The sequence below is a fragment of the Channa argus genome, chromosome 17, assembly GCF_033026475.1.
Source record: "Channa argus isolate prfri chromosome 17, Channa argus male v1.0, whole genome shotgun sequence".
NCBI classification, from domain to species: domain Eukaryota; kingdom Metazoa; phylum Chordata; class Actinopteri; order Anabantiformes; family Channidae; genus Channa; species Channa argus.
Genome location: NC_090213.1, coordinates 3,276,048 through 3,289,426, shown reverse-complemented (window position 1 = coordinate 3,289,426; position 13,379 = coordinate 3,276,048). Strand labels below are relative to the sequence as shown.

General features: G+C 37.6%; 1 protein-coding gene across 1 annotated transcript; it reads right to left on the bottom strand.

The window, feature by feature from the left end:
* Positions 1–397: 397 nt before the first annotated feature.
* On the bottom strand, positions 398–12,790 carry LOC137102347 (uncharacterized). Its single transcript, XM_067481780.1, has 11 exons — positions 12,695–12,790; positions 10,080–10,391; positions 8,143–8,454; positions 6,188–6,517; positions 5,783–6,058; positions 5,565–5,609; positions 5,206–5,295; positions 3,453–3,533; positions 3,341–3,369; positions 3,111–3,179; positions 398–2,155 (listed from the first exon to the last, which is right to left on the bottom strand). Exons 1-11 carry the CDS (start codon positions 12,756–12,758, stop codon positions 2,048–2,050), a joined length of 1,716 nt encoding a protein of 571 aa, XP_067337881.1. The 5' UTR covers positions 12,759–12,790; the 3' UTR covers positions 398–2,047.
* Positions 12,791–13,379: the final 589 nt, after the last annotated feature.

Here is a 13,379-nt window from a genome sequence, read left to right as displayed (position 1 = left end):
TAAAAACACTCATATTGAGGAATATTGGTGATATCAGTTAAAAAAAAACTTTGTGGTATTTACAATTGAGAAAATATTTCGGGACTATGGCTCCTCCCACAGAAAATCTTATTTCTTCTCTGACCAGTTAGTAGCTGAGAGCTCAGAGCATCCAACATTTCTACAGCTGGAGCTGGGTGTCAGTTGGGTCAATGGAAGAGACAACGTGTCTTTTAGTTTAGGTATCAAACTTTGTTATGAGTCAGAAGGTAAAATACAGCATTTAATCAGGTCTTGCTATATTTTCCTTGTTCTGATTACATGCACGTTTCATACGTTGAAATCTTGTTCACATATAGATCTGTTTTTACATTTGTGAACCAAGTTTAAACACACAGGAAATGTTTGAAGCGAGTGGAAAGATGTTAAGGTTTAAATAACAAAACATGGATCATTCCAGAAGTTGGTAAAATGATGAACAAAACTAAATATTTCTAGAGAAGGACCAACAATGTAAAGCACAGATACAGGAGGGAATAACTTTACAGATTTACAGATTAAAGGAATAAAAAACTCAAAAATCCTTCCAAGGTCGAGAGCAACACAACAGTAACTGCTAATAATAATCTATGATCGGAAGCAAATTAACAAAGCCAACTGAACTATGTCAGATCAAAGCTGACTAAAGGTGAGCAAAGAAAAGTTAATGAGGTAACGTGAAACATGAAGCAAATGACAAACACTGGAAAACTCCCGGTGGTGCTGTGATGGGGGAAGCTTGGTGACAAAGCTGAACACAAAACTGAAGAGAAGCCAGATTCCAGTGGTGAGTGATGAGGCAGGAAGGTGATCAGGTGAGTAGGGAGCTGAGTCTGTTTGCTACTAACTGAGGAGACGTGAGAGTCGAGCAGGGAGCTGTGTTAACATCCGACAGCATAACAATGATCAGAAAGTTCAGGACTAGACAGGTTCAGACAGATACAAGGGTCAGAAAACTCATGAGACCAAAAACAATCTGCTATCAGAGACCTGGAGACAGGCAGGTTAAACAGGACATGACACAGGTGATGTGAATGAACAGGTAATTGTTGGGCTGTACCACAGCTTGAGGGGGGAAACCAGAGGGTGGAAAGCTGCACCATGAAATGATCCTGTAGTTACAGCAGGTCCATGAATGTTTGAGAACAAGTACAAAGATTCTTTACTTATATAAAAGTCTAAAAATGAATATACACACATTTCTCAGTCTGCACTTCCTCACTGATGCTCTACGTGCTGGGAGCTGAATGAGGAAGTGTTTATGTGGTGAAGAAGATGCATGGACATATAAAAAGACATGTACAGATCATTATCTTGTCTTGTTAGTTTGCTTTGACAAAAAGGGAACTAGAGTTTTCTCAAGTTCATTAGATGGAAAGAAGCTTTAAGATCTGACAGCATCACTGTGTCAGTGGTCAGTGAGGTGATGTTTGCAGCTTTACTTTGCACTGAATGAGTCATGGAGAATTGGTAAATATAAATGTGGACAAAGCCACAGCAGAGGTGGTGGTTTGTTCTTCTCACGACTAAAAACGGCAGCAACTGAAAAAGCTACAGAGCTGAACAACAACACGTCTGTGGTGCTGGTGCTGGTGCTTGAAACACTGATGCTAAATATACATCTCACTGAAAAAGTTGCTGATATATATGTAAAATATAACAATAAAGCACAGAAATTCCAGTGTATGAATAATGAACCAACATAAATGTGAAGCATCATTCGGTTAAATGGCAGAAACAAGGAAAAGCTTTCAACGCTGAAAATGTCTGAGCTGTTTTAAAGACACACGTTGTTGCAGGGACGTGGGAAACATGAGCTGCTTCAGACCATGTGTCTGCTGCAAACTCTGCACACTCAGCAGCCTCACGCCAAATGTTCAAACTGTTGTTAAGGACAACTTCACAATCGATCAACAATAATGAATTATTATTAATATATTTCAGCTATTTTCTCACTTTGCCACAGTTAACTCATTATTCCAACTCTTACATATTAAACTGTATGATCCAAACGTGGAACTGAAACATCTTATTTCTTTGGTTTGTTAATGGCAGCGTAGACGACTCCGGGATCAGTGGAAGCTTTCACAGAGCTGTAGGTCACAGTATCACCTTCATCATCATCATCACCTGGATCCTGGAGAAAGAGTGCAGCACGTGGTTGAAGTACAAATAGATGTAACACAGCATGACCTGACAGCAGCTCTGACTGTCTGGCTGCTGTTAAAACAAGGTGGAAATCAAACACTGACAAAGCCGCCTGATCTATAGCAACAGCACAGGTACAAGTTACTGAGCAAATCCTAAATGTAGGAGCCAACATATCAGCTCGTGCACATAAGCTGGTATGTTGTGCTTTGTGTAAATGTTATTTCCTGTTACAGGTTCTATAATGACCTAAACATTTATGTGGTAACACTTTAGACTTACAGTGTAAGTACAGTGAACTTACTGAGTACTTATTAGTAGCAGTACGTATGGATACATATTTGTTGTTACTTGGTAACAATAAGTAAACTTAGATATTAAGAAGAAAAATACCCACAGTATAAGTATTTTACAGTTAGAGGGTACTTATTAAATATTACATGATAGGTACAAATACTTACAGTGTAAATACTGTGTAACTACAGATAAGAAGACGGTACAAGGCTCATTGTTAGAGCATTGGGTTGGGATGCAGAAGGCCGTGGGTTCGAATCCCACCCCACCAGGTGTGGCCGTGCCCAGCCACCAAGGGCTGGTGCCGGTTCTAAGCCCAGATAAAAATGGGAGGGTTGCGGCGGGAAGGACATCCGATGTGAAAACCAAATGACTGTGGTGACCCCTGAAGGGACAAGCTGTTGATCTTTGACCCTGTAAGTCTAAAGTGTTACGGTGCTAAAAATGATGATATTCCTGTGTTTATGATCAAATCCATGTCGTAGTGTGAACAAATCCTCAGTAACTGTTAAAAATCACCAAGTCATCTTCATTCATAAGGTGGTTTATAGAATTACCAACTACACAACCACCGACATTTAACTGTATTGTGACGATAATTTGTCATTTTCTTCATTATTGAACATTTACTTGACAATCAGACATATTACCTGAGCTTTACTGTCCTTTTTCCTGCTGTAGCTGATGGAGGCGTAGGAAAGTTCATTTTCAGGATCAGTCTGCACAGAGAAGACGACACACAGACTGTTCAACATGTGGATAAATAATTCATGATTTTAGTCTCAGCTGCTGCACAAATACAGTTTAGTAACATCCAGTTATTGTTTTTTTCATTGGAAGTAGCACATGTGAGATATAATATGATAAAGATGAAACTCACCCTGTTTTCATCCATTCCTGTTTCCTTCCCTGAGAAAATAAGAGAGTTGAGATCAACGTCCACAGTGAAAATCCTGCTTCATCAAAACTTCTCGTCTCTACTTTTTTCTCACCTTTATTTTTCTTCCATTTGATTATTGCAAAAACAATCACTGCTAAACCAACAGCTACAACGATGATGCACCAAAGCCAAACTGGAACAATTATCAGAAAAAGAAAATTTCACAATTACGTTTAATACAATCAGAAATCACCTGTTTAAAAATATAAAAAAGCTCAACAAAGTTTTCACTAAACACATTTCATCAGCCCTCTGAGTCTTTGGAGGTCCGATTAAATACGTTCTCAGCCGACCCCAGACCCTCACATTAACCCAGTCTTCCAGTCGTGCAGACCTGTTCAGAGGAGTCAGCAACCACAGCTGCTGTAACTGGACTATTACAAACCTTTGAGCTGCAGTTGATCAACACACTTTGCATTTTAGAGTCTTGACTTTAAGGAACTAGGTGCTGGACTCAAAGTTGGTGTCCAGTCACTTCACTGAAAACTGCTCAGGTGGTTCACAACCATGTTTTATAAAGCTGGATACTGGACTAGCACTAAGTCTTTCAGTCCATTTTCCCAGTGGACAGTGATGGTATTACAAGGGGAAAAAAGCATTTCATTCATAGACACTATAATAAATCATAAAAACATCAGCTGTGCTAACTTCATTACTATTGCCACAAATGGTTATAGGTGTGTGTGTGTGTGTGTGTGTGTGTGTGTGTGTGTGTGTGTGTGTGTGTGTGTGTGTGTTCTAGGCAGCAGTAGAGAGGAAATCACCAAAACACTGATGTATTGAAGCTTCACAAACAGTCAGTCTACACTTTCTGTGCTGCATCTGAAAACCAGAACCAGCTTAATGGCTCCAAACCAGAACCTGAACTTGCTGACTGAGAACCAGCAGAGCAGGCAGCAGACACCATCAAAAATAACTCAAACTAAAATATATACAGTGTCTTTCAGAATATTGGTATTTTTGGTAAAGGACATTACCATTTTCTGTTTCCAGAAAAAGTAATGAGACCTTCAAAGGAAAGAACACAGTCCCTACAGTCAAACATGGTGGAGGTTCAATGATGTTTTGAGGTTGCTTTGCTGCTTCTGGCACTGGATGCCTTGACTGTGTGAATAGTATCATTAAATCTGATAACTAACTGATGACTGGGGGCACAACGTAGTGACCAGTGTCAGAAAGCTGTGTCTCCACCAGAGGTCATGTGTCTTCCAGCAGGACAAAGACCCGAAACACACAGCAGTCAGGAATGGTTCCAAACAAAGTGCTGGAGAGTTCTGAAATGGCCAGCAATGAGTCCAGATCTGAATCCCATAGACCACCTGTGGAGAGATCTCACAACAGCAGTTGGGAGAAGGCCTCCTTCAAATCTGAAGGACCTGGAGCAGTTTGCAAAAGAAGATTGTTCCAAAAATTGAGGTGTAAAAAACTCATTCATGGTTAAAGGAGGTGATTGATTTCAGTTATTTTTTCCAAAGGGGGAGCTACCAAATATGAAGTGAAGGCTGCCATTCATTTTATCCAGTGCATGTTTTGGGTTCTGTGTGGAATTGTATCAGATTTGACTTTTCTTCTCTGTTTTTTTGTGTTGTTCCTGTGCAAACAAACACAATGAGCACGTGGATGACAAAACATTTGCAATTGCAACCATTTTTTGAGAGAAGGGTGGAATTTTCTGACAGAATTGTAAAGATGCCGATATTTTTGGCCATAACTGTGTATAATAATAAAACATATATACAATAAACAGCAGCTACACATGGACGAGTCACTTTCTCACAGTAAAACAGTCACAAAGCTCTAACTACCTTTGTTGTTTCTTCTTCCTGATGTGTTTGTTTTCACTATTGTCACTTTACTTCTCATTGTTGATGTTGATTTAACAGATGTTGTCGTCGCTGTATCACATCAAAAAATATAATAACAAAATACCAAAAGGGGACAATGAGACTTTATGTTACTTTATGAAACAGATGATAAACACTGGTGTCATAAAACAGTTTTTAACCTCAACCCCAATAAGAAAATATTATACAAATTATATTATTAATACTATAAAACATTTAAGAACATTTACCCATTTACTATTTAAGCATAGTAAAAACATTATTATGATCTCAGTCTGACAAAAACATAGATTTAGAAAAGAAGAGAAATGTTCAGTCACCTTGTTGTGTTGATGTTGTTGTTTTTGTTGTTTTTCTCTCCTCACCTGAATAAACAAAAAGTACAAAACTGCACAGTGAGAAAATCCTTCATGTTTAACATCTGAAACAAACTCACTACAAAGAACAGTGGAAATGGGAAACTTAAAATCATTCAAGTTAAAAATAATTTGTGGAACTTCTTCCTAGAAATGATTGAAACAGCTCATCATGTTCTCACCTGATGTTCCACCTGAAGATGGACGTCTGAAGGTGAACTGCTGAACTTTTCTGCTGAAACCATCTGTCACTTCACACTTCAATAAGTCAGAATATTTCTGATTAAGGTCAGATGTTGTTAATGTCACAGTGACAGAACAGGAACTCTGTGGTGTCTCTGTGTCTGTAAATTCATTCTTATTATGATCATACAACCACTTCACTGTGTGTCCACAGGGTCCATGTGTCCACACAGAGCAGTTTAGTGTCACTTTATCATCGTCCTTATGTCCAGTCCCTGGTGAAGATGGAGACATTGAGAGAAAAACAACTGAAACTCATCACTGTGAACAGAATTATTGTAATGTTTCAGTTTCTGGATCTGACAAACAGTTTGATGTGAAAACATTAGGATGTAAATACTCACTGGTAACAACAGACACATCAACCGCAGAGTCTGAACCTAGTTGTCGTCCTGAGTTGTCAAACTGTCTGCAGGTGTAACGACCAACATCTTCATCTGTGACCTTCTTTATAACTAGAGAACAGTTCTCTGTAACACTCAGTCTGTCTGATTTAGATTTGGATTCTGGTTTAATCTTCCCAAGATTAACCAGCTCCACTGCTGCTGTGTTTCCTGAATCACTGAAATTCCAGGTAGTTTTGTTACATTTCTCCTGATCATCTCTCACATTTCCACAAGGTAAAGTGACGTCATCTCCATCTCTGACAGTGAAGGAGGAAAACTGTCCAGTTACTGTTGGTGAGAAACAGAGAGACAAATGTCTTTAGTATGAATAAGTATTAATATAGTCACAATTAGAGGTTAAATTAAATACAACAGAATATGTTTGTGTGATCTTTAATTTCTAAGAGTCAGTTAGAGACATTACACATAATGGAAAAGTCAGAAAAATGCAAAAAATATTTTTTATTTATTTTTATGAATTTTTACCAGTGATCTGAATAATTGTTATTAATAACATTTTAATTCATCTTAATTTCAACCATTTTCTTGTTCTCTCTCCTACATTTCTACATCTCTTGTTCTAATCTAACAAAGTCTGTGAAGTTGTTTCTGTTTCAAAGTGAAAAACATATTTACTTCCTGTCACCACTGAGGTGTCACTTTGTATCAATGTTAAGATTTGAAATTGTGTTCTCATGATTTTTTGAGGATTTTTCCTTTTTTCTAAATTTGAAAAAGCTTCAACCATTTTAAGTTTAATGCTTTAGAACATTTCAGTGACTCTGATCCTCAGTGACTCATAGTGAGGTTGATGCTGTTTCTGACTTGATTCAAGTTGAATGTGTGAAGATTGTTAGTTCAGATCAAAGTTTGCATGAATGCAGCTTCTTGTCTTTAGACCTGATCCTGTAGCAGCTGGGAAAGAACTGGAGCTGATACATGTTAGTGCTCTGAGACGTGTTTTGTTGAGAATGTGACCACAGCAGCAGAGCTCTGCAGGTTTCAGCCACAAACTGTGACCAAATAAGCACAAGTGGTTTTTACACATTGATGAGATCACAACTGAACTGTCTTTAGTTTCCTGGAGGTGGAGGATCATGTGTTTGAACACATGTAGCTGCACTTAAACTAAAAACATGGAGGTTTTACCTACTGATGTGATCACTGCAGGTTTTTCATACACACTGCAGACACGAGGCTTTGGATCATTAATAATGTCTGAGAAACATTTGTGCTCACAACATTTCTGAATGGAGCCTGAGCTGCTGCATTTCATGTCACATTGAACTGAATATCATCATCATCCATAACCAAAAGGAGACAGTGACAGGTTTCATTAAGACTTGAAGCTCAGTGAAACCAAACACAGACTGGACTCACAGCAAACATGTTCACACCAAAGCTAAATTAAGACGAATGAAGTCAGTTCCTCTGTGAACTGAGAGAGAACATTTAGCTGAAGCTTCTGCAGCTTAAAGAAGAACCAGTAACTTTTACATTTACAGTCAAATGTTGCATTTAAAAGCCAATTAGAGAAGAAAATCCTTCCTGTTAGATGAAGCCAGGATTCAGCTTTTTCTCAATAAGGTTCAAACATGAGACAAAGTCAAACTTCAGTATCTTTGTTCAGCTCAGACCAAAACAGACATATCACAAAAACTAAGATCAGTTATGAAAAACACAATCAATCATTATAGATCCATTAAATACACTGAAAGCTCCGAGCATCAATCACCAATGCAAACAGGAACCTTAAACGTCAGCATGTAACAGAGAAGGAACTGGACAAAGTGATGCTTTTTAAAGCCTCTGGAGTCAGAACATGCTGGATAAATACTGTGATTATTATAATGTTTCAGTTTCTGGATCTGACAAACAGTTTGATGTGAAAACATTAGGATGTAAATACTCACTGGTAACAACAGACACATCAACCACAGAGTCTGAACCTTGTTGTTGTCTGCAGGTGTAATTTCCAACATCTTCATCTGTGACCTTCTTTATAACCAGAGAACATTTCTCCGTAACATTCAGTCTGTGTGATTTAGAGTTAGATTCTGGTTTAATCTTCCCAAGTTTAACCAGCTCCACTGCTGCTGTGTTTCCTGAACCACTGAATAACCAGTAAGTTCTGTCACATTTCTCCTGATCATCTCTCACATTTCCACAAGGTAAAGTGACGTCATCTCCATCTCTGACAGTGAAGGAGGAAAACTGTCCAGTTACTGTTGGTGAGAAACAGAGAGACAAATGTCTTTAGTATGAATAAGTATTAATATAGTCACAATTAGAGGTTAAATTAAATACAACAGAATATGTTTGTGTGATCTTTAATTTCTAAGAGTCAGTTAGAGACATTACACATAATGGAAAAGTCAGAAAAATGCAAAAAATATTTTTTATTTATTTTTATGAATTTTTACCAGTGATCTGAATAATTGTTATTAATAACATTTTAATTCATCTTAATTTCAACCATTTTCTTGTTCTCTCTCCTACATTTCTACATCTCTTGTTCTAAACTAACAAAGTCTGTGAAGTTGTTTCTGTTTCAAAGTGAAAAACATATTTACTTCCTGTCACCACTGAGGTGTCACTTTGTATCAATGTTAAGATTTGAAATTGTTTTCTCATGATTTTTTGAGGATTTTTCCTTTTTTCTAAATTTGAAAAAGCTTCAACCATTTTAAGTTTAATGCTTTAGAACATTTCAGTGACTCTGATCCTCAGTGACGCATAGTGAGGTTGATGCTGTTTCTGACTTGATTCAAGTTGAATGTGTGAAGATTGTTAGTTCAGATCAAAGTTTGCATGAATGCAGCTTCTTGTCTTTAGACCTGATCCTGTAGCAGCTGGGAAAGAACTGGAGCTGATACATGTTAGTGCTCTGAGACGTGTTTTGTTGAGAATGTGACCACAGCAGCAGAGCTCTGCAGGTTTCAGCCACAAACTGTGACCAAATAAGCACAAGTGGTTTTTACACATTGATGAGATCACAACTGAACTGTCTTTAGTTTTCTGGAGGTGGAGGATCATGTGTTTGAACACATGTAGCTGCACTTAAACTAAAAACATGGAGGTTTTACCTACTGATGTGATCACAGCAGGTTTTTCATACACACTGCAGACACGAGGCTTTGGATCATTAATAATGTCTGAGAAACATTTGTGCTCACAACATTTCTGAATGGAGCCTGAGCTGCTGCATTTCATGTCACATTGAACTGAATATCATCATCATCCATAACCAAAAGGAGACAGTGACAGGTTTCATTAAGACTTGAAGCTCAGTGAAACCAAACACAGACTGGACTCACAGCAAACATGTTCACACCAAAGCTAAATTAAGACGAATGAAGTCAGTTCCTCTGTGAACTGAGAGAGAACATTTAGCTGAAGCTTCTGCAGCTTAAAGAAGAACCAGTAACTTTTACATTTACAGTCAAATGTTGCATTTAAAAGCCAATTAGAGAAGAAAATCCTTCCTGTTAGATGAAGCCAGGATTCAGCTTTTTCTCAATAAGGTTCAAACATGAGACAAAGTCAAACTTCAGTATCTTTGTTCAGCTCAGACCAAAACAGACATATCACAAAAACTAAGATCAGTTATGAAAAACACAATCAATCATTATAGATCCATTAAATACACTGAAAGCTCCGAGCATCAATCACCAATGCAAACAGGAACCTTAAACGTCAGCATGTAACAGAGAAGGAACTGGACAAAGTGATGCTTTTTAAAGCCTCTGGAGTCAGAACATGCTGGATAAATACTGTGATTATTATAATGTTTCAGTTTCTGGATCTGACAAACAGTTTGATGTGAAAACATTAGGATGTAAATACTCACTGGTAACAACAGACACATCAACCACAGAGTCTGAACCTTGTTGTTGTCTGCAGGTGTAATTTCCAACATCTTCATCTGTGACCTTCTTTATAACCAGAGAACATTTCTCCGTAACATTCAGTCTGTGTGATTTAGAGTTAGATTCTGGTTTAATCTTCCCAAGTTTAACCAGCTCCACTGCTGCTGTGTTTCCTGAACCACTGAATAACCAGTAAGTTCTGTCACATTTCTCCTGATCATCTCTCACATTTCCACAAGGTAAAGTGACGTCATCTCCATCTCTGACAGTGAAGGAGGAAAACTGTCCAGTTACTGTTGGTGAGAAACAGAGACACAAATGTCTGATATGATTATTATTCACCGTTTTTCCATAATTTAGATAAAACAGAAGTTGTGTGTTACATTATTAGTTTCCCATCAGCTTCAGTCTCAGCAATAAATGAAGTATCATTATCATTCATATTATAATTCAGTAATTGTATTTATGAAGTGACTTTACTTCCTGTGACCAGTGGGGAGTCACTTTGTCCTGATTTCAAGCTGTGGTTTTGTCTGAAATATACTTTTTTCATTTTGTTGACATTTCAATATTATTTTCTCAAAAAAATAGTGATAAACTTTTATGTTTGAAACATTTCACTGACTCTGTTCTTCAGTGGTTAATAATTGAGGTTGATGATGTTTTTGACTTCATCAGAATAAAGAAAAGAGGAAGTTAAAGGTGTGAAGACTGTTAGTTTAGATAAATGTTTGCAGCTTTTTTTCTTTAGTGTTTATTAGAAAAACAGATGATGATTCATGTTCATGTCTGACAGACACATGAGTCAAACTCTTCATCCTCCAGAATTTGACTCTTGATGTTCATGGTTCAACATGTTGATCCTGTAGCAGCTGTTAAAGACCTCAGAGTGATGTGTGTTAGTGGTCTGAGACCTGTTGCTTCCTCATCGTATCTCTGATGTTCATGTTTTTCTGAGAACTGAGGAGGAAGTGTTTTATTAAGAATGTGGCTACAACAGCAGCAGAGCTCTGCAGGTTGTAGCTATAAATGAAACCAGAGAAACACGAACACTCACCAGTGGTTTTCACACATTGATGAGATCACAACTGAACTGTCTTTAGTTTCCTGGATGTAGACACAGTTACTTATTTGATCTCATGGAGCAAAAAGACCTAATGTTGTTTTGTTACAATTTTACACCATTTTATTTTTTAGCTTATAACTAAACATTTTGATGTGACCTCTTCAGGACTTTACTCACTTATGAACACAGACATATAAATTTGCTCCTTTAATGTTTAAGAATAATTAGAACATTTCTGAATGTACAGTAGTCTGAGCTGCTGCATTTAGCTTTTATGTAGCTGAAATTTCTGTTTTTAAAGCTTCAAAGCTCAGTGCTGTGTCACCAACAGAAGGACGTTTCGAATTTGAAGCTCATTATGTAAAACACATCCTGCCTCATCCCTGGTCCTGCTCTCCCTCCTTTCTTTTTCTCTCTCCTTTAGCTTTTTTGGATTTAATTCCCAGCGGATTCGTCCTGCTTGGTTTGTTCTGTCAGTGTTACTTTTGCTGTCTGAGCACTTTCTCATTATCCTGGTTTTGTCCGATCTGCTCATCTGCCGCTCACTTGCTCAGCTTCACCATCTCACCTCCACCTCCCAGCTCCTGCTTCTCCCTTCTCGGACTTTTCCCCTCCCACTTCGTCCTTCATCACCTGGTATCAGTCGCGCCCCGGGTCCCAGTTCTTCATCCTGGACGCTAAGCTCCCTGTCCCCCTGCACTCCTGGATCAGTCCTTTCCCCGGTAAGTCATCCTCCATCACCCACAACTGTGTCACATACTCATTACTTTTCCCATCACAGTAGATTATTTATTTAGTTTGAGCCTTATTTCTCTCCACCCCTGGACTTATTTAGACATATCCCTGCCTGTTTATTACTTGATATTATGCTGCTTAGTGTTTTCCAGAGTTCTAGCTGTGAATTGTGGTTAATAAAGCTTCTTTAATTTCTGACTTCCTGCTTTACAACTTATCAGCCATCTGCCCTTATTACACTGCTCAGCTGTCTGGTTGTCTTTTAGCACAGTCTTCTACACGACCTTGGGTCCAACACACAAACCCTCACATTAGTAAAAGTAGCTCAGTTACATTTTTCATCTTGAAGCCAATTTCAGGAAATAAATAAGTTATAATTGCTAAAAAAATCTATATCTAGGATTCAACAAAAAACACTTAACAAAAACTGAGAATTTAACTTCTAGAAAAAGGATAAAATCAAGACAGTTTACACTGAAACAGAAATATTGTCACACAAAACTCATCATCATCCTATTAAAATTCTACTTGATTTGGATTTGATGTCTTTGTGAAAGTACCAGTGTTCAGTGTGCTGAATTACTCAACATGCAGGTCACATTATTCTGCTTATTTCTCCCATTTCCACAAGATGAAATCATCTCCAGCTCTGACAGTGATGTTGGGAAATATGTTCAATCATGTTAATAAACTGTGTTTAATTTAGATAGAAAAGCAGTTTGTCTTTGTCTCGTCTTTGGTTTTCTAGACTCCACCACATTCTCCCAGTTACAAACCAAATGTATCTTTACTTACCTGTAAACTGAAGCATCAGCATCCGAATTAAAAACACTTGAATCCATCTGAATCCAACCATCATGTTTCTCTGTGTCTCCTCTTTGTTGATCTGTTGTTCTCAACTGACAAAGTCTGTGAAGCTGTTTGCTCTTAAAGACAAATATGCACTTTACTTCCTGTGACCAGTGACGCCTCACTTCCTCTTTATGACCTGAGACTCGTGTTCTCTTATCTCTTGTATGTATTTCAAACAATGCATGTTGGAATCCAAACAATGTCAATTGTTTTTTAATCAACTTAATTTTACAAGTTGAGTGAACTTTTAAAAAGTGATTGTTTGCGCTAATGAGTTTGAGTTGAATGGATGAAACTGTGTGAAATTTGAAAATAAAGTTAAAATCTTCACCTGTCTGTGCAAGTTTGCTGTCAAACATCACTATTCGGTTTTCTTTTCATGACAATCTTCACAAAATTAACTTCTTGTGTTATTCTCTTAAAGACATTTTTTAATGTGGTGCTCAATGTGAATCAATGAGAACAGATCACTAAAACATTTCAAAATTCAAATTTAAGATGTTCTAGATGTTTTCCCTCTTTAAAATAGGAAAATGTAAGTTAATAAAAATATATCCTAAATAAAAGAGACAAGAGATAGAAAATACAGTCTCAGGTCATAAAGAGGAAGTGAGGCGTCACTGGTCAC

Coding starts and splice junctions, on each gene's coding strand:
- LOC137102347 (XM_067481780.1), bottom strand. CDS start 12,758: ATGATGGTTGGATTCAGATGGATTCAAGTGTTTTTAATTCGGATGCTG. Junction 6,059..6,187: donor TGATGTGTCTGTTGTTACCA/GTGAGTATTTAC, acceptor CATCTTCACCAG/GGACTGGACATAAGGACGAT. Junction 5,296..5,564: donor AACAACATCAACACAACAAG/GTGACTGAACAT, acceptor GATGTGATACAG/CGACGACAACATCTGTTAAA.